Genomic DNA, 25,128 nt, shown 5'->3' on the forward strand with positions numbered 1-25,128 from the left:
TGCACTCTTTAGGAATGCTCCAGGGGTCAGCTCTGTGTATTGGGACATGATCCCTGCTCACATTTTCGACATGGGCAATACTGCCCCCCCACCACCCAGGAGGAGGATTCGGGAAGGCAAGCTATACTCATGCTTACTTCTCCTACCCCACCATGGGCTCAACCTGACCCCCGCAAGAAGCCACAGACAGGAACACCCCCACAGGCAGACCCTGTGCAATTACATTGCATTATGGTGCCCCCGGGTCATGCTGTACAGAATGGCTGAGAAACCCTGGGAACCCACACCACTTGGCTGGGTTGAGCAGGTGTGCTTCACTCCTCCTAACTTCCTTCATACGCCTATATAATCGTGTCATAGATTAGCACTTTCCTTGATTGCCCTTTCCCCAGCACACTACATGGGTGGTCTGATGGCCGTCAAAGTTATTACTAACTCTTTCTCAGACGGGATGTGGCCACTATATACACCTCCCCTGCCACTCTCAACGTCCTAACACCAGCCCCTTCACACTGGCCTCTCTTTCTCTATAGGTTGAGACAGATGCCATTGCATCCCTGCTCTCATTCGTATTATATGCTGTTTGCATTACTGGTTTTCTTTTTCTTAGTTTTTTGGTTTATTTTCATGCCCTGCACTCACCTTGTTATATGCACACGGGACTGGTCAAGCGTTTCCCTCCCAGGGTGGACTGAGCGCTACCTATGTCAAACCCATCACAATGACTGCCACCAACATTGTGGAATGTCTGGGGATTCACAACCCCTCCCGGCGATGCACTGTATATTCATACTTAAGCCACAGAGAGACACATCTAGTGTTTCTACAGCAATTCCACATTATGCAGATTGAGGCCCTGCAGTTACAGAAAAGTAGGAAGGGACAAGCGTATTTCACTAACTATTCCAGCTCACATAGTCATAGATCCAGAGGTGGAAGGCTACTTGGACATCTGACAAGTGCTACCCAGTGCAATACATGCACCCAACACTGAACAGGCGCTCTTCCTAGACTCGTTATCCATGCTGTTAACATGGTGGCGTGGGCTCCCCTGGCTGCTAGGCGGAAACTTCAAAGGTGTCCTTGATGTGGCTCCGGACCTCTCTTTTCTGCCCCTGCCCTGTACCTCGGCCACCTCAAATGCGCTCGCATTGACCACATGGCTGCAAAACTGGGGCCTACTAGACACTTGGCACAAGCGTGGCACACACACACACACACACTCATTCAATTCACATACACACAGATTGCATGTCCACATAGACTACCTTGGTAGGACCCACTCTGATCATAACTCATTACAGCTGCAACTAAAATGGGAATGTGCCTCCCGATTCCCACGTGGCAGCTTCAACACTAGAAGATCCCCCATTATGAGCACCTGCTGGTGCTAACATAACAGAATACTTTGACCTCAACACTGAAAGCACTAACTCCAGAATGAGAGAATGTGATGCCTTCAAGGTGTCTGTCAGGGGTCACTGCCTGGGCAATGCACTGAACATGCGGCGTCAACTTGACAGTGAAATATCCCACTTGGAACAGTGGCTACTTAAACTTGAGGATCAGGCTCTATCCTTGGAATCAGGCAGAACACGGCTAAACAAAGCCCAGCGAGATCACACTGCACTGCTGGAGAGGCTGACTTGTCTAAATTACTTAGCACATACCACTAAAACACAAGCTGAAGCTGACAAACCAGGGGCAATGTGGGTGTGGCTAATACTCCGGGAGCAGCCATGACGTCCCATATTATCCATTCTGTCTGACGCTGGGCTCCTTCTACAGACACAAAGGGAGATACATGCTGCGTTCACACGCCATTATACACATCAGCAACTGTGGTGACAGAGGGGAAGATTGGGCAATTCCTCGTCAATGTTGTCCTACCCCAGGCCACATTTGAGCAAAGAGAGGAACTTAACAAGGACATTACAAACTTTGAGATAGAGGAATCCATATGTTGCTTGCCACGGGCAAAACCCCCAGCCCTGACGGACTGCCATCTAAATTGTATATTGCCTTTCAGTCATTGTTGGCACCACAACTAAAATAAATATATGATTAAACCTTGTCAGCAGCCTGTTTACCACCTATATTAAATGATGCCTTACTCATCTCGTTTCCAAATCTGGGGAGGGTCACACAGGTCCTGTAGTACTACAGACCCCTAGCACTTCTAAACACCGACTATAATATACTTGCGAAGATCTTAGCTGGGAGCCTGGCCCCTTTGGTCCCACAGCTGGCCACCCTGACCAGAATGGCTTAGTGCCAGCCAGGAGCTCATCCTTGAACCTATGCCACTTTTGTCAGGTACTGGAAAATGCCCCACAGATGCATCCACAGTCTGAATGCCTGGTCCTCAGTCTGCAGCAAGTATTTGACTCCCTTGCATAGCCCTGTCTATTTGAGGTGCTCTCCCGCTATGGTACCTGCTTTATTTGCATGTTCAAACTACTGTATGCTAGTCCAACAGCCAGGGTTAAGATTGGTTATCACATATCAGATCCATTGAAGATACAGGGAAGCACACGTCAGGGTTGCCCCACTCTTGTTCTCCCTGGCAATGAAGAGTTTAGACCATTTACTTCATGCACAGGTCCAACGATGAGGTATACTACTGAGTGATGACACACAATCTGTCTCGCTTTACGTGGAGAACATGCTCCTTTACCATCAGAATAGCCATGCAATCCCACTCCCCATTGAACATCTGCTTACTTGATTTGCTACAGTATTGGCCCTTATAGTAAAGTGGGACAAATTCTGTCTTTTCCAGTTTAAGACCACTACACCTGACCCACCTGCCTGCATCAGAGGAATCCATTTGGATATGTTTCGATCCAAGCTTAGATATCTTTGTATTCGTATTGATCATGCACCCAAGGAACTTTTGGATGGTAACTTGACCATGCTGAGGGTGCAAATAGTGTTCTGGCAGACCCTCCGCTATTGGTGTCAGGCCACGTGGCCCTCACGCAGAGGGTTATGCTGCTGCACCTGCTTTACTACTTTGCTACCCTGCCCTTGTATATCAGCAAACCTTTCTTCCACTCTTTAGAATGTTTAACAGGCAACTTTATATGGCACAGCACATGCCATAGGGTGACCCTCTCTAAACTCTTTCTCCCAGACGAATGCGGTGGGCTAGGTGTACCTAACTATGAACATAAATATCTAGCCTCACAACTACAATAGGTGGCGCGCTGGTCCTTTGGATGCAAGTTGTAATGCACTGTGTCCATCCTCATTCAATGGGACTTGGAACGTGTACTTCATGCTTTCCCATCTGCTAGCTAGGACACCACTGCTGCAGGCACTCATGCCTTGGGTTGCATGTAGTGGCTTGCTTGGGTCCCTTTTTCTCAACCATTCGGTGACACCGTACACCCCTGCGCTCTTACTGCTTGGCATGCCCCTGGGAACTATGACAACCTCTGTTAGGAAACTGGACCCCTGGCATGTGGCAGTTCCACATAGTGTAGGTGAACCGTGCCGGGATGAAACCCTAATACTCATACAGGAACTCCTTGCATATGTTGACCTCCCACTGGGGCAGTTCCTACGCTTCCTTTATCCTGTCACAGGGACAGTGTTGGGGAGACATACAACAGGAGCCTCCACTGCACTTCACAATCCAATACCTACAAGTAGTAGGGAGGGTCTGGCACCTGACCTGATGGTTGCCCAGCTCTCTGTATACGCACGCAGCCATATCCCTCACAGCACTGTGCCAGCATTAACACACTGACCTGGGCCGCCTCTATATGGACAGAGTATGGCAGGTGATATTAACTTTTGCAGCGTGAATCTTTCTGGATTCACTATGCTGTGCATTATTCTGCCATCTAGTGGTTGGGTCTGGAATTGTAGTATTTCTTCTCTTTTATTTTTTTTTCGTGGCCCAGGTGGGCGTTGACATACCACCATTTGGTGTCCTTCATGACATGGACGCACTTCCTCCGGAAGCTCCCACCTTTGGTCTCCATCATTGGATTCCTTTTTTCCGCCGTTGGGCCTGGATTAACAGGGAAGGAGCTCCAAAACATTAGAGAGACGAATCGACTAAAATGTACAAGAACATCGAAAGATCACCGGAGAACATACCGGATTACGAGTCGCGTACAGAGGACGACGAAAGAGGAGAAAGAACATCGAAAACTTTGACGTTTCTTCAGAGAATGTGCACACAGGGGTCTCCATGGGCGCAGTGATGGACAAAACTTAATTTAAATTGTGCGCAAGCTGCCACCACAAGTATGCGCAGAAGGACCAACAACCGGTTTGCAATCTCTGCCTGCCGCTCGGCTATCGAAGCGAGGACTGCAATGCCTGCGTGGCATTCACCCCGAAGACCCTCAGAGTAAGAGAGAGGCAAAGAAGAGCAAACTACAGCATGCAGGGGATACCTCCATCGCTCCGAGACTTTCCAGTGAAGATGAAGACAACATCGCTGAAGGACCAGAGGACACCATACCCCTCAAGAAGAAAACACCGAAGGAGGTAAGAGAGTCGGCGAACCCCAAACAATCCACTGATACTCACAGAAGTGAGTAAAAGCCCTTGAAAGGAGCATTGGCGTTGAAACACTCGAAGTCTGCAACTACATCCAAGGACAAACAGCCCATCGGTTCATTCGAAAAGGACTCCTAGACGGCGAAAACCCAAGAAAAGGGAAAGGCGTCGAAGAGCAGCCACGTAAGGGAGGCTTCAACGTCAAAAAATGAAGGCCTGAAAGCGGCTACGACTTCGACGTCGACAAGCGCGAAAAGAAAAGCTGAAACCCTTGACGCTGAACACGCGGCTGAGATGGAAAAGAAGAAGAAAAGGCTTGAGGCCGAAATGGCAAGCATCTTGCAACGATATACAACATTCCGTTGAATCCTGCGGCCGAGCCCAAAAAGTGCATAGAGGAATTTCAACCACTGACCACACCAGAACCTGGCTAGGAACAGGAGGAGGAAGAGCTGTACTATGGCGACGCCGAAGGGGAGGAAGACGAGCAAACTTACCAGGGCTCGACATCCTCGGAGGCGCAGGACTTGCCGTGGCAGATTCTCAATGCTGATCCTCGGAAGAAGGTGTAAAATCGTATCCTTTGAGGCATTCGCCGCCAGACGACATAGGGATCTTCAAAAGAGCTGCAGACACACATGGAGTGCAGCTTGAGAAAGAGAAACCCCAATATTGCTTCCTCTTGAAGACATTGTTGCCATCACAGACTAGAAGCCAGTTCCTGCCCATGCTCCCAAGTGTGCTGGAACAGGGGAAGGAGGTCTTCAAGGCACCTGCTATGTGTAAAGCAGTAACCCCAAGAACAGAGAAGAAATATAAACATTCTTCAAAGGACCCTATGTATACTGGGGGATCAGTACCAGCCGACTCAATTATCACATCCACGGCTAGGAAGATGGCAACTATACCCACAAACACAGGACCACCACCAGATAAGGAGAGCAGGAGAATGGACCTAATGGGGAGGAAGATGGAAAGAAGTGCGGCGATCCAACGGCTCATCACCAATTCCAATGCGCTCATCAACAGGCAAGCATACCAGCAATGGGATGAAGTGGGCGAACTCCTAAAACACCTGCCATGCAATACCAGAGAAGGGCGAGCCACCTGGTAGAAGTGGGAAAGAACGTGGCAAATACATGTTTGAAGTCTGCCCTAGATGCAGCGGAGACATCAAGCAGGCAGATGATGCTTGGAATAACAGAGAAGAGGCATGCCTGGCTAAGGATCTCCTGTTTGAAGAATGAAGTTCAGAACAACATTCTCAACACACCCTTCAATGGGGAACAGCTGTTCGGCGCTCCAGTTGATGAAAAATTGAAGCAACTCAAAAAGGACAACAAAACAGCTAGGCCCATGGGAGTGCTGCAGTTTGAAGGTATGAGAAGAGGGACACCATCAAGGAGGCCAACGGGTGGGGGAACCACCAACGTGTGGCACCACACCAAACCTTCCAACAAGGTTATCAAGGAGGTAACCAGGGACAACAGCAGGGATAGCAGCAGCAAAGCTATCAGTACCAGCCCTGAGGACAATCCTTTCGAGGGCGCGCACAAGGAAGGGGAAACGGACAGAGAGGGGGTCGGCAATCCATATCAAAGTGACTCCTCAGTAGAACCAATGTACACCCAGCCAACATATCTAGGGATGCGGAAAGAGACAACACAAGGATAAAGACCAAATCAAGATCAAATCAAATCAAATCAGGTGTTTGTTAAGCGTGACTACTCACCCGTAAGGGTCTCAAGGCGCTGGGGGTGTGGGGGGAGTTCGCAGGTTCCAGTCCATCAAGAAGGGTGTCTGTCGAAGAGTCATGTGTTGAGGTTTCTGTCCGAGGTGGAGCGGAAGGTCATTCCAGGCACTGGCCGCGCGAAAGGAGAAGGAGCGGCCTCCCAATCTTGTATTTCTGGTGCGGGGGACCACGGCATAGGAGAGCTGGGCTGATCGTAGGGTCCTTTGGGGTGCGTGGAATTTGAGTCGGCTGTTCAGGTATGCTGGTACGGTGTCGTGGAGAGCCTTGTGAGCGTGGGTTAGCTTGAAGGTGACTCTAGCTTCGATGGGGAGCCAGTGGAGTGTGCACAGGTGCTGCGAGATGTGGCAGTGGCTTGGAAGGTTGAGGACCAGTCTTGCCGCGATGTTTTGGACGTTCTGTAGCTTGCGGGTGTGGTTTTTGTTTATTCCGGCATAGAGTGCTTTGCCGTAGTCGAGCCTGCTGGTGACCAGGGCATAAGCGACGGTCTTTCTGTGTTTGACGGGGATTCATTTGATGGTCTTACGTAGGAGGTGGAGGGTGTGGAAGCAGGAGGACGAGACAGAGTTGATCTAGTGGTCCATTTTGAGCTCTGAGTCCAGGATGATTCGCAGGTTACGTGCATGGTCCATGGGGGTGGGTGGGCTTCCGAGGGCGGTGGGCCACAAAATGTCGTTCCAGGCATCTGGGTTTGGGCCCATGATGAGTACTTCCGTTTGTTTGTGTTTAGTTGTAGCCAGCTGTTTTTCATCCATTTGGCGACGGCTTCCATGCCTTCTCGAAAGTATGCGTATGACACAATGTTGAGTCCTTAGGTTCTGAAGATGGGGGCGAGCGGAGCCATGTAGACGTTGAAGAGTGTAGGGCTGAGGAAGGACCCCTGGGGGACTCCGCAGGTGGTAGGTGTAGGGTCTGAGAGGAAAGGGGGGAGTCTGACCCACTGCGTTCTGCCGGAGAGGAAGGAGCGGATCAAGTCGAGGGCCTTGTCTTGGATCCCTGCGTCGTGGAGTCTGCGTATTAGGTTGTGGTGAGAGACTGTGTCGAATGCCGCTGAGAGGTGGAGGAGGATGAGGGCTGCTGTTTCTCCTTTGTCCAGTAAGGTACGGATGTCGTCTGTTGCGCCAAGGAGGGCGGTTTCCATACTGTGGTTTTTTCTGAAGCCGGATTGGGAGGAGTCGAGGATGTTGTGCTCTTCTATGAATGCGGCGAGTTGGCTGTTGATGGCTTTCTCAATGACTTTCGCTGGCAAAGGGAGCAGGGAGATGGGTCTGTAGTTTTTGAGGTTGGTGGGGTCCGCCGAGGGTTTCTTCAGGAGGGGGTTGATCTCAGCGTGTTTCCAGTCATCAGGGAACGAGGCGGTTGCCAGGGAGCAGTTGATGGTGTGGCAGAGCATGGGTGCGATGGTGTTGGCGGCTATGTTGAAAATGTGTTGGGGGCAGGGGTCCATGTGGGCCCCGGACAGGATTGACTTCATCGTCTTCAGTGTGTCTTCGGGGGTGAGGACTGTCCAGTTGTCGTTCGCTGGCTTCAGGGTGTCGGGGTGGTTGGTGAGTGTTCAGTGTGTTGGTTGTCTACGTCGAAGTTGTCGTAGATGCTCTTGATTTTGTGGTGGAAAAATGTGCTGAGTTTGTTGCAGAGGTCTTGTGAGGGAGGGATGTCGGTGGACTCACTGGTGTGTTGGGCGAACTCCTTGATGATGTTGAAGAGTTCTTTGCTGTTGTGTGCATGAGTGGAGATTCTGTCTTCAATCGCTTTTTTCCTAGTTTTTCTGATGAGTTGGTGGTGGGCGTTGGAGGCGGCTCTGAAGTTGTTGTGGGCTTCTGTGGATTTAGTGTTCCTCCAGGCCTTTTCGAGGCGGCAGCAAGTGTGTGTGGACTCTCGAAGTTTGGTGGTGAACCATCTAGCTTTCTTGGCGTGGGTGTTGCAGTTTTTCTTGAGGGGGGCTATGGTGTTGGCGCTGTTGGAGATCCATCTGTGCAGGGTTTGGGCTGCGGTGTTGGCGTTGTTGTTTTCCACGATGGTTGGAGTGGAGTTGCTGAGCGATGAGGTTAGCTGGTCGTTGGTGATTCTGGTCCAGTTTCTTCGTGGGAGCAGGTGCTGGTGTCTGTGGATGGTGGGTGTTCTGAAGGTGAAGTGGACGTATCGATGGTCAGTCCATGGGAGTTTGGTGGTGTGGCTGAAGATCAACAACAGTTCCCCCAGCACACAACACCAGTAGGAGGCAGGATAAAACACTTTATGGGGTCTACTCCACCTACTTCCACATACCAAAAATGGACGGAATCTTACGGCCAATTCTGGATCTAAGATTCTTGAACAGGTTCATAAAAACTCAAAGATTCAAAATTACGTTACTCCAAGAGGTCATACCCCAGCTTCAAAAAAGGGATTACATGGCAACGATCAATTTAAAGGAAGCTTACTTGCACATTCACATCAACAGCAAAAACAAACATCTACTAAGGTTTATGATCAACAAGGCTCACTACCAGTTCACAGTGCTGGGATTAGGACTCAAATCCACACCAAGGGTTTTCACAAAATGCCTGGCAGTAGTAGCAGCACTCTTAAGGAGGCAAGCAATACATGTATATCCATACCTAGACGACTGGCTGGTAAAAGCAAACTCATACAGCAAGTGGAGGCAGCACATGGAAGAAGTCCTACAAACATTAGCCCAACTAGGGTATTCAATCCATTGGGGAAAATCATCAATAGAACCAGAACAAGTAAAGATATTCTTAGGTGCCGAGATCAACACCATACAGAGCAAGGTGATTCCAAGTGCAAAGAGAACATTGTTCATATTGAAGGAGACACATCTGTACCACAAGGGGCAAGTTCTGACAGTGAGGACAGTCAGCAAACTGATGGAATGATGGCGTCATGCATACATTTGGTCCCAAATATCCGCCTACACATGAGGCCATTCCAAGAATGGATCCAACAACAATGGTCACAAGCAACAGGGAGCTGGAAAGATCTAGTGGTTGTCACGTAAGCAATACAGCACGAAATAGCGTGGTGGAACAAGAGGAACATTACACAAGGGAAACCTTTCACACAACCAACGGTGACCATCACAACAGATGCCTCCCAGAGGGGGTGGGGAGCACACACAAGCACCCTCAAGGTGAGGCAACTGTGGTCACAACAGGATGCGATAAAGTACATCAACTACTTAGAGCTAAAGACAGTGTTCCTAGTCTTAAAAGCCTTTCAGAAACAACTGTACGGACACAGGTACTAATCCAAATGGACAATACTACCACAATGTTATACATCAACAAGCAAGGAGGTACACAATCAGTGACACTATCAGTGCTGGCACAGGAAATATGAAGATGGGCAATTCCAAGACAAATAGACTTGCTAGCAATACATCTACCAGGGAAGGACAATGTGGAAGCAGAGAGACTCAGCAGACAGAAGTCGGCATCCCACGAATGGGAAATCAATCAACAAGAAATCCAAAAGATATTCCACAAATGGGGAACTCCGCAAATAGACCTATTTGCAACACACCAAAATGCAAAATGCCAAAACTTGGCATCCAGACAACCGGGCAAACGGTCCCTAGGGAATGCGCTATGGATAAGCTGGTCAGGGACATTTGCCTACGCTTTTCCACCGATACCACTGCTACACAGGGTACTAAACAAATGCAGATTCAGCAACATGACACTAATACTGATAGCACTGCAGTGGGCCAGACAAACCTGGTTCTCACAGATCATGGAGATGGCACAAGCGCCCGCACACAGGTTCCCCACAAGAAAGGACCTGTTAACAATGCAGAATGGAAGGTTTCTACACCCAGAGCCAGATAGCCTCAGCCTCGCAGCATGGCTCCTGAAGACCTAGAGTTTGTACACCTCAAACTGCCGGCAAGCACAATAGCGGTGCTCAGAGAGGCAAGGAGACCGACCACAAGAAAGTGCTACGTGGCAAAGTGGAAAAGATTCTCCGAATGGTGCATTAGGGAGAAACTACAAACAAAAGTTACCAAGGAATCAACTGTTCTAAAATACTTAATGCATCTACTACAAAATAAACAAAGCCACACATCTCTAAGGGTGCACTTAGCAGTGATAGTGGCTTACACAAGAGGAGAAACGGGGAAGAGTTTCTTCAACTCCCAAGTAGTAAAGAGATTTCTAGAAGGGGCAAAGAGAATCGCACCTCCAAACCGAATGCCAGCTCCAGCATGGAACCTCAACTTAGTGCGAACACAATTGATGAAGGCAACATTTGAGCCTATTCATAAGGCAACGCTGCACATGCTCATGCTAAAGACAGCTTTCGTAGTAGCTATCGCATCGCTACGAAGAGTGAGTGAATTACAAGCGCTAACACTACAAGAACCCTACCTATAAATACACAATGATAGGATTGTAAGGAGAACGGACCCCCATTTTATGCTAACGGTGGTGTCATGGTTCCACATCAATCAGACAATTCAAATACCAAGTTTTTTCCAAAAACCATGCACAAGCACAGAAAGAGTGTTACAAACACCAGATGCTAGGAGGGCAGTAATGCACTATATAGAAAGGACAAAGGAGTGCAGGAAGTCAAAGCAATTCTTTGTGTCTTTTGCCAGCATTTTTTTAGGACGACCAGTTACCAAAAATACCATTGCATGGTATATTGCACAAACCTTACAATTCTGCCACAAACAAGCAGGGTAACATTTACAAGGAGCAGCCCATGCTCACTTAGCAAGGAAGAAAGGAGGAACAATTGCATTTCTAGAAAACACACCTATACGTGACATTTGCCAAGCAGCAACATGGTCATCAGTGCACACGTTCACTAAGCACTACAGCATAGATATTCAAATGAACATGGAAGCGCAAGTGGGACAGAAGGTCTTAAAACACATATTCAGTAACCAGAGCTCATCTTCTACCCAGCCACCACAAACCTAACAAACCGCTACAAAGTCTATGCACAGCATAGTGAATCCAGAAAGATTCCCACTGCAAAATGTATAGTTTCTTACCTGTTGGTGTAGTTTTGCAGCTTGAAGACTTTCTGGATTCACTAGTGATCCCCTCCTCCTCCGCCAGAAAGATGAGACAGGAGGAAGACTATTAAAATAGGAAAGAGACTTTAAAAGGAGAAGAAGAGGAAAAAAAAGGAAAAGAAGAAAGAAAAAATAATCCAAAGATGGCGACCAAAGGTGGGAGCATCCGCAGGAAGCGTGGCGACGTCACGAAGGACGCCAAATGGTGGTATGTCGACACCCACCAGGGCCACGCAAAAGAAAATTAGAGAAGAAATACTACAATTCCGGGCCAATCACTAAATGGTGGAATAATGCACAGCATAATGAATCCAGGAAGTCTTCAAGCTGCAAAACGACACAGACAGGTAAGAAACGATACATTACCCTACGCTAGTATCCCGCAATGCACACTTCAAATTAATACAATTACATATTTTACACAGAACATACCTAAGTCCTCACAAATTCTATTTTAAATGCACAGATGCAGCCTGTCACCATTGTAATGCAGAAGATGCAGACTATATACATACGTTTTGGAGCTGCCCGTCGCAAGTTGGAGAAGTGTCCCTATTGGGTTTGCTACCTCATACCAAGAAAAACCAGGCTGACACACTTCATAGACCTGGCCCTTATCCTAGCAAAATGCATGCTTACCCAAGAGTGGAAGGAGGTAAATACCCCCACTTATTCTACCTGGGGCTTATCCATGGTAGTTAATGCACAGGTAGAGAGTAAAGTCTTACATTGAGAGGAAACTAGAGGCCTCCACAAATACCCTATCACTGACAGTTGAGATACCCTCCTGGAGAAATTCCGTGAAGGTCTGCAAGCTAAAGAAAAACCTTTCTAGTCCTCTTTGTGAGCTATAAACCAACTGTACCATATCATCTGCTGGTGGTTGACTGGCCACAGCACTCCCAAAACACATTCCTGTGTACATGCTGGTCTGAATTCAGTTGCTGTAGCATTAACCCTGTCATATACGGTGATTGAGGGTCAGTTACATTAATTACGGTTGCAATCAGTTTTGTTCTATAATACACTTGGCATCAACTAACATCGCCTGTGCAAAGGTGCGTCCACATATCTACACCTTATACCTTTTACAGCAGATTACCAATGATGCAGTGGATTTTTTTTACCCTCAACCATTTCACTTACTGTGCTGTTCATAAATATGTTGCATCAGTCGCACTGCTCATGCTGAGCACACTGCTGTGCAGTCTTTACAATGTCAACGAAAATGCTAAAATGCCAATAAGAAATACATTTTAGAAAGATACATTTCGCTTTTTACTCTACACATTTAAAGAAAGGTTATGATATTTATAAACAATAACACATTTCCCCTTTCACTGCCAAATCTCTACCCCACCGGCTCTTCGTAATGTGTCGGGTCATTCCCCATTCGCTGGTAACTGCATCAAGGAATGTTCACTAGTAGGCCTTTATTCAAGAGTTTACTCAAACTCTTGGAAAATAGTCAAAAATGTCTTGGAATTGCAGAGCTCTTAGAAGCGAGTCCCCCGGGGTCTGGTAGGCCCATAACCAGTCTTGCTCGTTCCAGCGGAGAGGTAGCGCGCAATGTCTCAATGGGTGCCCGAGTTTACCAGCTCTCGCAAGGCTCCAGTACTGTTCAGTGAGTAGGCTGAACACAAGAGGCATCACAGCACCTGCAAGTGCAGGCTCTCCTTTGAGCTTATATGTTCAGCTCTGGCAGTAATTGGAGGCACTCCGCTACTCCTCCGACACGGTACGTTCAGAATGCCCCAATGGGTGAGGGTGTTGGATTCTAATGCTCTGGATTTGTAATTTGATGATGCACCCACGACGTCCACCTCAGTTCTCGGGGGCAGGTCAGGTGAAATCCTCAATGCTTTCTTGTGACTCAACGGTCACACAACTTCACAGCTCTCTGGAGGCAGCCTGATCCTCACAGCACTCTTAATATGGGCAGCCCCTTCTGGCATACGGAGTTGCTGCAACATTACCAACCAAAGAGCCGGCCCTCACCACATGGAAGTCCATACCTCAATGGCCCCTCCTGGAATATGGGACCGCCCCTAAGGTTCTGCTCAGTCTTTGACTCTCGTTATCCAGCAGTATCTTCTACAGTGGCTCCTCCTAGCATACAGGGTCTCTCAAGTTGTGCCACACCTGCTTTACTGTTCCCGCATGTCAATCTGCCCACGGCTATCTTCACAGCAGATCTCTCCTAGGATACGGAGTCTCTTCCTCCTCACAGGACACCTTTGCCTTGGAAAACAGGCAAGTGCTTGTGCTCCCTGCTCCAGAGCACATGCTCATTGTTTCCATGGGTGATATCCCCTCAGCCTGCAGAGAGACCAGCAGGCCATGGTCCCCAGTCTTGGCCAAAGGCAGAAGTCTTGGAGAGTTTTCCCTCTTCAAAGAGTCAGTCTGGCTGCTTGGCAGATGAATATTTTTGGGGTCTCAACCTCCCATTTTTATTGTCCGTTTGTAGACACCAATGTGATTAAGCGTCTCAGCCTTTTACTCTTATGCTGGGGTTCTGCCTCTTCTAATGTAGCCAACTGTCACAACAATTGAGGCTCTGAAGCTGATGGTCTGACAACACAGACCAAGGGGATAACTAGAGTTCACACCTGGAGGTCAGTCTCAGTGAAATGTGACTCAAAAGATTAATCCCGGGCTCTCATCCCTACACTTTATGATTCCCTTATCAGCCCCATCTCCTTCCTGAGATGTGTTCAGGCCCGTTCCTTGTGATCTCTCACTGAATCAAAGAGAACACTTTGTAGTGTATTGGAGGAGTCTATCTCTCCCTTTTCCACTGTGTTACACTCAGTTCAAAGAAATGAAGGAAAATACAAATCTGTCTGGGGATCCCTCTACCTCCTCACGTCTTCACCAGGCAGACTTGAGCTTCTCAAAAAGGAACCCAGGATCCTCCAAGTAATGTACCATTACAGGCACACTTGCACTTAATTTATGTACACAACACACCACACTGTCTAGTACTGTTACCTCTATGTATTTTGCCACCACAGGGATACATACATTCAGCTCCCACATTCACTCTGCGCTCACTGATCACTGATCACTACTGAAGCCTTTCTGTACGGTGCACTTGCAGGCACACATACAGGCAGTACACACATTCACCATATGTGCACTGCACAACACTGCACTCTTCATGTATTGGGCTTGTCGCAGGTACACATACACCCAGGACGTGCATTCACCATGTATGCACTGCACAACACTTAATTTCTCATGTAATGTACTCATCACATTTATACATGCCCCCAGTACATTCATTCACCATGCACACACTGCACAGCGTTGATCTATCCCTGGACTCTACCCTTCCCAGGCATACCTACAACCAGTGCAGAGTCACCACTCCTGCACTGCTCAGCACTTTACTACTAACTGATGTAGTCCATGGGGCAAGTTAAGCACCCAGTGGCAGAACTTTAAAAAGGTAAGTGGGCATGTAGGCCTCATTCCAATGGCACTGGTTAAAAAGAATCTCTTCACTCCTACTGATTACTACACAGCATGCTGCCACCACCACAGTCGAGGTGCTTAATTTCTGGTGCAGGAGTAACCTTCCACCACTATGAGGGTAGCGCTTTGGGCGCCCCTTCTGTTCCAAGAAGACCGCAATCCGTGAGACAGACCTATGTCATTGCACACACGCATTATCCGTGTTTCCCTATGACAACAGTAATCAGCATTAGGTATCAACACAGCAGTACAATTGAGCACTTAGGGCAGGAGGACACGTCCATTACAATATAGAGGACTTTTCCGCCCCAACAAGGGGCAACAATGTAAACGGTTTTAACATGTCCGTTGTATTGGCTCCATTTTATGACACTAGTGTTGGGATTCATTTAGCCATGGATTGCAGTGTGCGACCTTATGTATGGGTAATTTAATATGGCATATATGCCTTATTAGATTGTTTAAATCTCTGCAACTGAATTTGTAATTTAATTTAAAACGGGTCCAGGTTATTCTCTTGAAGAAGGCATGTATGAAGTTTGAAATACAATGACACTCAAATGCATCACTGGGAAATGTATTAATACAGTAGTTAACACACAGAGAATTGCATTGTCATACAAATAAGATTTTTGGGACTAATAGAGAAAAGTGTGATTAAAATATGGATTTAATTAACTGATCATGAGAGATTGTCTCTCATTAGTAACATATGTTTCTGCGGGTAAAATTGACCCCATCCGTTTAGTCTTTCAGCAGACTTGCAGGATATGGGAGTAACAACCTGGCACCCATTAACTGATTAAATTCAACAAAGGGTATTGAGGGTCAATTGTCTAAATCAGAGGGCACATCTTGGTTAACTTACATTTTGATTCTGTTTTAGAACAAAGACTGTATGATGCCTTGAGGTAATTTATTTCAGCCGTTAGGGATTCAGTATTCAATTTTATCAAAACGGGGTTAACAATTGCCACTGGTACCCTGATAGTCTCAGCAGTACCACACCCAAATATTTATTCGCACACCCGTGCTGTAGAAAAATAAATTGAATGATGTAAATCTAAAAACATATTAATCCAACTTTCAGATACAGAAACATGAATTGCAGATTATTAAAAATCTATGCATGCTATGCCTTTCAGCCAGCCGAAGCATCAGCATTAACTCTACTCTCGCATCTCGCCGATGACAACATGAGTCTGATTCTTCAGTTTATCGGAACGGAAAAGGTGTCGTTGGTGCACACATACATTCTCGGTCCCTTAAAGCTCTTAATTAATACAGGAACAAATACATACAAAGACGTCGTGGCATACACATTTGAAGCGTTTTAGCCCTTGTTCTATGCTTTTACTGTTTATTAAGTGGCTAAATATGAAGCTAGAAGTGGGAGCCCTGTTATAATTGTGTTGTTCTCTTTGCAGGGAGACAAGGGAGAGCCTGGAGAGAGAGGAAGCCCTGGGGAGTCGGTAGGTAAAGAGACAGCATATGTCTGCTTGTTTTCATGCGAGAATCTGTTGAGCTCTCCCATGTCACTAACAATTTGATAATTTCATGAGAGCACTGTCATGCCAATGGTCCTATGGGACTAGTTATTCTTTTCTATTTATTCTTTTTTTAATGAGTCTAGGCTTCAGGTTGAAACATAGCATTGTTCATAAAATAAATATAGAATGCAGCAGCACATTTAACCCCTCACAAATAATTAGAGGTTATTCCTGCGAGGATGAGGTACAACCACTAACCGGAATAGAGTGATAGGCATATATGCATCAAATGATGACGTACTGTTAGTGGCCTGCATTAACAAACAATTTGAGGATCCAGTTTGATTTTTTTTCCCCAATAATTTTTCTTCCCCATATAATGTCCTTAGGTGGTAGGAACAGCTGGAACACCAGGGGAAGATGGAACGCCAGGACCTGTGGTAAGAAATTCTGATTTTAAGCCTGGAAGCTTTTGTCTATGCATACTCTCCAACATTACCAACTTGAATCAATTAGATACTGTACTGTGCTGATTAAACTGCGAAAAAAGGATACTCTAACAAGGCTGGTACAGCTAGCTGTACGTCATGTTATCTTCGTATTTTATTTGCGCCACATTGCAGAGAGTCCATTTTAAGATTACCTCAGAGGAAATGTTGAGACAGTTTACTTCCCTGTATGTTCAGTCCAGTTACAATAATTTGGAAACAGATAGGTTTTGATCAGCCTCATTGTTTCATTTCAGAGCCCTAAGTTTCTCCAAATACCTGCTAATGGAAGCCCATCCGAGCCAAAGCCACATCCCTTTTTGTGGCTGGGTATAGACAGCTTTACCTGACTTATGTCAGCACTAATTACATTCATATCTCAGGTGGATGAATTATATTGTGAATGAAGCAGAGACACAGTTATTGTCTGCTTTCCAATTTCCGATACAAGATTCAATGGTCCTACTATGTTTTACTGTGGTTATTACAGGCGAGCCAGGTGTAATGCTTTTGCCTATGCTTGGGTTTCTTGTGGTCGTGAATTATTACCTTGTGTTTAGAATCTGCAGCTAAGGCATGCATGGATTACACCTCCTATTCAAGTTATCTGAAGGTCTGGTTTTTAAAGCAAGACAGAAACCTGTACCCATTGAACTCATTTAGAGGGTCACCATGGGGTCGCAGCTAATTCTCTGGCTTGTCCCTTGTTACCCCTGGCCCTGCCTTTCTGACCCCTGACCTTAGATGCCCTAAAGGACATGGCAGGATCAAAAGTTAAACAAGGACTCTCATAAGCCTCATTTACTTTCTTTTGGTAATACCCTGTGACCACGGACCTCTGACTGCATCTTTAAACGTGTAAATGTGTTCAAGAGTAGAATGCACGCTGCAATGAAACATAATAATGCTGTGCTGAAACCTGATTATGGCACTGTTCTGGCCTGGTAGCACTCCTCTGAGGTGCCCCTCAGCTAACTTAGCAGCTTAAGAAGGCATAAACAAACAATGAAGTCTAAGGATCGCCGTAGAAAGTAACAAACCTGCAAAATATTTTAAATATTTTGCTGGTTAGGGCGGCCAAGGCAAAAAGGTATTTCCATGTCTCTGCCAGTTCATGAGCATGATGTGAATGCTACAGGTCAATAGGGAAGTTGAGACATATGAGAGAGGTGATAAAAGACCTAACAACAGATGAGAAAACACAGTAAGAAGGACTGAAAAAAGAGAGATAAGTGTGAGTAGGAAGCGATAAAAAGACAGATGAGAGACAGCTGAGAAACAGGGTAGACAGGTCAGTAAGAGAAAACTCAGGGGGAAGACAGGTGTGTAAGAGGTGAAGAAGAAGAAGACTCGTGTGAGAGATAGCTCAGAGAAAGAGTGTACAGACAGGTGAAAGAGGGGCATAATATAGAGAGAAATGAGAAAGAGGGCGAGGCAATGAAAAAGCAGTGAGGAAGAGACAACGACGGTTGAGAGAGCTGGGGAGACAGGCGATATAAAGACAGACAGGTGAGAAAGAGATGGATGTGAGAGTGGGGCAGACTGGTGACAGAGGCTACTAAGAGACAGGTGAGAAAGATCATATGATGTCACTTCCTGTGATGCCATTGGTGACAAAGGACACGTGATGTTACCCCTGGCATTTTGGTGAATCGACAAGCGTGTCTGCAACACAGATCAACATGCATGAATCCACATAGGTTTCCAGAATTATACTAGAGGTATTCAACAGTAACTGGTTTCCATGTATATTCCTGCAAAGCTTTTGTCAATTGCCATTTTGTATGATTAAATATACCCATGCATATTTTCTCATGAAAAATTCTTCAAAGTAAACGGAAGGTCTTTTTTTCACTGCTGTTTCCATGCAGAAATACCTCACCGTACACCCACACCGTTTTTGGTTGTTTTTCCCTTTCCACCTAACTCACCCCAGAAAGGAATTACCTATTTATTGGAGAGAAGTTTGTTAACACCCCGTACACATTTTAACACATACTCATGGAGAATTATGATGGAAAATCATCATCGAGAATTATTAATACTCATGGAGAATATCGGAGCTGTAAATAATGGAAAATCTGTGATTTATGCAATTGAAATTCTGTTCTTAATTCTGCAGAAGACTTCTTGTGATTATTGCACCACTCATCTTCTAATTTGGTAATGCATGTGAGGTCCCAACGCCTAAAGAACCACATCCAAGAGACTTGAGGTAGCCAGGAACTGTGCCATAGGGGTTTTTCATTGGTGATGGGTTTGTGCCAGTTGATGTATATAAGAACATTGTGCAAACATGTCAGGGGGGCTCGAGTGGGCTCTGGCACCCCCTAAGCACCAGTGTGCCATAAAGGATCTTCTCTAGGTCCCATGTCTGAAGGGTGGTGTGTTCTAGGTGATATGTCAGGTCATCACCGGCTTCAAATTTCCAATAGTTAATTATGATTAGCTGCGGTGCCCAGTAGTAGAGTCACATGTCCAGGATCCCCAATCCCCCATCAAAGGGCGCATGTATGCATATGACAATAGCGACCCGTTGCTGTGCACCTGCCCATAGGAACTTGGTTAGGGTTGCAATAATTTATTGAAGAGGGAGGGGTGTATGGTGTAGGGGAAGTTCTGGAGGGTGTATAGCAAGTGTGGTAGTCCTACCATCTTTGGCAAGACTTCCCAACAATGATTGAGATGGGGAGCTCTTCCCAGGCCGTGAGTTCCCTGTGTGTGGCAAGGAGCAGTGGGGCAATGTTGGAGCACCTTCATAGTTGCTGATCAGTAGTGAAGTGTATCCCCAATTATTTAAAGGGTGCGACTATTACTGGAAGGGGGTGAGTTGCCTCTGCTGTGGGGTAGGGTCCTTCTATAGGCTCATGTTGTGATTTGTCTAATTTTACGCGTAGGCCAGAGGCTTTGCCGTATATATGTAGGATGTCTAGCAGTCTGCGGATGACTGGGCTGGCCTTTGTATATTAACCAACAAGTCATCTGCGTAGAGTGATACTCAGTCTTCAGGTGGGGTATCCCAGTGGATCCCAGAGAACTGGACATCGCAGCAGATTCATTCCGTTAGGGGCTCAACCAACAGTGCAAATAGGTGGGGGGAGAGCACGAAGCCCTGTCTAGTGGCTCTTTCGATTGGAAACAGGGAAGACACTACCCTGACTCTTGCCTAGGGTTGACTGCAGAGTGTTCTGATCAACTGTATGAAGCAGGGGCCAAAGTTCATTCAACAGAGGATATGAAACATGAAGGGCAAATTGACCCAATCAAACACTTTCCCAAGATCAATGAGCCCAAGGCCTGTTGGCCCCTAGAGGTCACCTGTTCTGGCCAGGATTAAGGTGTCTGATACAGTGTCTGGTTGCATGTCTCAGTATGGAGTCATTTTGGTCTGGTTGCAATACGGAGCATATGACCCTTATTAGCCCGGTAGCAAGAATTTTCGTTAGTATTTTTGCTTTCGTATTGATTAGCGAGACCGGTCAGTGGAAGATATGTTCTGCAGGGTCTTTTACGGTTTTATGAATAACAACAATAGCTGCTCCTCTTATGTTGTGTGTTAGGTGAACTTTTTCAACCGTCTAGTTTGGGGCTAGTAGGGAAGATTAGCGCCAGTAAAATTCACCAGAAACCCATTTGTGCCCATAGTCTTGCCAGACTACAATGAGACGATGACTGATTGTATTTCCTCTAGTGTAAGTGTGGCCTCAAGCTCGCCCCTCTGAGCTGTGTTGAAAGGTCGAATTAGTAGATCATTAGCTGTGGGAGCAGGGTTCTCTATGTTAGGTAGGGTGCAACTCACATTTGCTTGGAGTAGTATTCAGCGAAGGCCTGATACATGAGCTGTATATGCGAGTTGTCCATTGTCTCGGCGTATATATGGGATCACCCTGTACTCTTGATCTCAGGCTGCTAGCCAGTACAGCAGGGGGCCTGCTTTATTCCCCCATTCATAAATACGGTGTTGGGATGTTAACCAATTGTGTTTGATTGTGGTCCGACAACATGGCTGCGTAGTCCTAAATCTACCTCAGGCCACTTTAATCCACTACCAGACACTCTCTACCCTTTTATCTCACTCTTGTGGGTCCCATGCTTTCTCTCTCTGTGACGGTATTTGCGTCTTTCACTACCTCCTTCTTTTCCCTTCATGTGTTTTCCCTCTCTTGCTCTCGGGAAATATTTAAAGAGTTCAAATAGGTGCGGGTGGACCCACGGCAACCACCAGCTCAAATTAAGCACTAGGGAAAATACATTCTGAGGGAACCTTCACAAACAGGCTGTTACAACAGCCTAATTTGCTAAGCACCTGAGTAGTGATTAATGCCTGACCAGTGAGAGACATGGGCATATATTTTTTATCATTTCTTGGAAAGATGCTGCAAAAGCTGTGACACTTCCTTATGCATTGAAGAATTAAAAAATACAGGTAGAATTCTAAATGAAGAGGAGCCGGGCAAGCTGTTTGGCGGTAAGTGGATAGACATAAGCAGGGGATGGGAACAGAAGAGAAAGATGTAAAGTGGAGGACTGCTTTGTTGAATGAGTTAAGCATGAGGCCCAAAGACCATCCAGTGTCAAATTGCAGGGACACAGTGAGAAATGCTTATTTAGAGGTGGAGTGATGTTTTTTTCAGTGGGGATATTACCACAGGTGACTTGAACCATTGGTGGTAGATCCCTGTTGATAATGATTCCTAATTTATAACATGCAGCAGTGACTGCAAGGGGCATCCCATCACTGGCGAAACAGCAAATTAAAAAAGTGAAGGGACAGAATTGTGATTGTTCCAAGCTCCAGCAGGAGGAGATCAAATCTGTAGGAGACTGTTGGGCGTAGGCCCAGGCGGTCCAAACTTCTACCTTCATAAGGAGTTGGGTTTAGTCTGTGTTAGAGCTCTCCAAAGGCAGTCCTAGAGTGCCAGATGCATGTCAGGTTTTTAAAATGACTACATTGATCTAAATGGGAATATGATAAAAATATAGCATGGATCCGGCACTCCTGGACTGACGCTGAGGAACCCTTGTTTATGTGGAAGATCGGATAAAACTTGTCCCACTCCTCTTATGGCTGTTGGTATGGCAAAACTAGCATACCTCTTTCAACCGTGATGTGATCACAGATTGTTTAGCTGGTGACTTTAGCTATAAAATCCCATGGTCAGGCTATATAAAGAGCAGTGCGGGGAAAGCTTGGTAGGCTTGATCTGTTTTCTTCTCCTCACACATTGGGCAAGCAAGAATGTACTAGAGTCAAGGCACTATTTATGGGGTCTGCTGCTACTGCGAAAGAGAGTGAAGAACTAGACAAATCAACCTTGAGAGGCTATATGTTCCTTAAAACAAGTGGGGGGGCCTGAGCCCTATCTTTCCCTGGTGAAAAATGTTTGGGAAAGGTCCCTTATAACTAAGTCCTAGGCAGGTTCAATCATAACTCACCTTTGTTTTAAGTTAGGACATTATGACCCGAAATCCATATTGGGTTGTCCCTGTGATAATACCTCTTTACAGATGCTAAAGCACTTTACTTTGTAATTATTATGAGTCTTTTCAGCATAGACACTTATTACCTATTCTTAAAACTTGTAGCTTTCACCAATACCGACCGGTTCTTTATTTTCTTGGTATGGTGCTTGAGCTGATGTCTGCTACTTTGTGAGATGTTTTCAAAAAGGGCATTGTCCTGCAGCCGCGGTCAGCAGTAGGAGTTCCTGCAGGGCGGTGACGTGGGGAGGGGCAGGGTGGGGGGTAGTAATGTATGGATTACGGAGTTTAACAGGTAAGTAAACATATAAATAAATAAAACGAATTTCGATGCGTGCACTGCATCACCAAATGCGATGCAGTGCGCGCAATGAAATTAGTTTTATTTATTTATATGTTTACTTACCTGTTAAACTCCGTAATCCATAAATTACTACCCCCCACCCTGTCCCTCCCCCTCCCCACGTCACCGCCCTGCAGGAACTCCTACTGCCGACCGCGGCTGTTGTCCTGGTGCAACATTATTATTTTCTCAGATCCTTCTAAGAGTGTTTTGTATTCTGTACTGTTTTCTTTTTTATTTTAAACCTTGGTAGTTCTGATTTTAAATATCAATTTGGAATCTAAATATCATAGTAACAGGTTTCTGTCAACACTATTTGAGCTAATGCATTAGTGCACAAAAATCTAAATAGGGAGTTAACGTTAAGGTTATATTTATAGCTGCTAAACATTGAGCAGGCAAGTACTTGAGTTACAGCCTCTATCAAAAATGCAACCTTCCATACAAATGTATACAAACAGTATTCTAAGACCACACACAAGATTCCTCCCAAAGAGTTCTGTCTACTCTTAGGATAACCAGGCAACAGAAATATATACTTTGGCACCAATTCTTAGTCTCAAGAGGTCTCCTTACATTTGGTGTGCACTGATGTACTACTGAGACAGGATATGAAAAATGTAATTCAAATTCAAAAACACTAATTGGTTCATTTGATCAGCAACGCAAATTTAACACTTTAACAAAGATTGCTATATAGAAAATAAGCTGCATCCACATCGCTTAACAAATTTGTTAATAAACAACTTTTGGCTTTAATTTTTTGGTTAACAGTTCTAAAAAGATATTCGCAATGTAGCCACATATAATTTGATCAAAGCTTTACTTTGTGTAAATACAAGGCATGGAATAAATGTCAATGTAGGAATGACTATATTTAGAAACCTGTTTACTACTTAAGTCAAGTAAAAATATCTTTATTCGACCTTTAGATAAAAATCATAAAAGAGCAAGATAAAAATCATCACAGAAATACAATAAAACACATCTCCAAACTATAAAAAGGTATTACAAGACCAATTAAAAACATAACTTAAATACAGTAAAAGCTACTACAATAAATTGTGTTAACTTAGCAATGAATTCACTGCCATTATCCCTCATCGGTTAACTATTTCTTAGAGACATTTTGAGGAAACAACAAACACTCAGGCATGGCCGTCACAGATAACAGTGGTGGGGCAGTGGGACAGTGGGACAGGGCGAGGCGGTGGGGGGGAAAGTGGACAAGCAACAGGATAGGGAAATAAAAATAAAAAATGTAATAAAACCACATATCTTGCGCTCATCTCATCACCTCGAGTCAGCGATGCAGCGAGCACAAGGTAAGTGGTTGTATTTTATGTTCCTGAATGCATCACTTGCTTTTCCTCCCATAGGATAACATAATGGCCTCTGAAAATTGCACTTTCAACTTTTTTACTACAAAAGGATTTCTTTTGAAAATCGTACTTACCTGAACAAATAACTTCAGGTGCCAAATTTATATTAAGAAATGTGTTATTTTTCAATTCAATTCAAATAATCTTTATTTCGATCATTTCAGATCATAAAAGATAAACACATAAGCATACTATAAAACATTAAGACGATTTCTGTATTACAGGTTTTTTTTTTTTTTTTTAAAAAGCCATGATTAGAATCTAAAAAAATATATGATTTAAGGTTAAAAGTTAGTAGAAGATGCCATATTGGAGTCTTTTATAATTCTTGCGCGTGCTCTCCACATTGCCGTCAGAAATTTGGCCATGGCAAAGACGGTTGTAGGTGATAAGTCTGTTTTTAGCACTCTATATGCTGGGGCATAGGTTCGGAAGCCCAAGTTCTTTAAGTATGGAGCCAACCAGTAGCTCCTGATTTTGCTGTACGCTCTACAAAAGAAAACCACATGTAGCTCACTTTCCAGCTTGTAATTGCATGCTGGGCATGTGGCCAACTCAAGGTTACCATTCCAGGATTTGGTGAAGGCCCTCAGTGGTAGCGAGCCATATCTCCATTGCAGGAAAATCTTTCTTACATGCACAGGGGTCATGGCATCCAGAACATACTCAGGTCTGTAGGAGTCTTTTGCTTTCGTAAAAATGTCACTTAAAGACCCTTCTCTGATTGAACCCAGAGCTTTCTCGAGCATGAAATTGTAAAACAGTCTGGAGAGTTCTTTCCTTGGGAGGTTTGTGGCAGTTGTTTCAGGATTACACCACAACTCAGGGATTCCAAGTGTAGTACACATGTCCCGGATATACTTTAACCAAGGAATTTTGGACACATGTATTAGCCTGAGCAACTCCTGTAATTCGCTTCTGTAGTGGCCCAGATCCTGGCTGCTCCACAGACGTCTCCAGTAAGTCAAAGGTTTTAGGCCCAGTTCTTCAGTAATTAGGCGGAGTGCCAAGTCCATTCTCAAGGGGAGGAGGGGGCTACTCGATGGAAGAGCCGCTAGCTGTCTTATAAAATTATTTTCAGCGACCTGGATATTTTGTAGTGATGTGTGTCCCCATAGCTCTGCCCCGTAGGCAATACCTCCTCTAACTTGCGCTTTATAGATGTGTATT

General features: G+C 45.5%; 1 protein-coding gene across 1 annotated transcript in view; it reads left to right on the forward strand.

Moving 5' to 3' along the window:
- The window catches only part of COL13A1 (collagen type XIII alpha 1 chain), a 396,595-nt gene that overhangs the window by 211,818 nt on the left and 159,649 nt on the right, over positions 1 to 25,128 (forward strand). The window contains exons 26-27 of the mRNA XM_078643241.1: positions 16,202 to 16,246; positions 16,654 to 16,704. Coding sequence (XP_078499367.1) covers positions 16,202 to 16,246; positions 16,654 to 16,704 — 96 coding nt within the window. The remainder of the gene's footprint in view (positions 1 to 16,201; positions 16,247 to 16,653; positions 16,705 to 25,128) is intronic.

This window comes from Lissotriton helveticus, chromosome 5_1 (genome assembly GCF_964261635.1).
Source record: "Lissotriton helveticus chromosome 5_1, aLisHel1.1, whole genome shotgun sequence".
Lineage (NCBI taxonomy): Eukaryota > Metazoa > Chordata > Amphibia > Caudata > Salamandridae > Lissotriton > Lissotriton helveticus.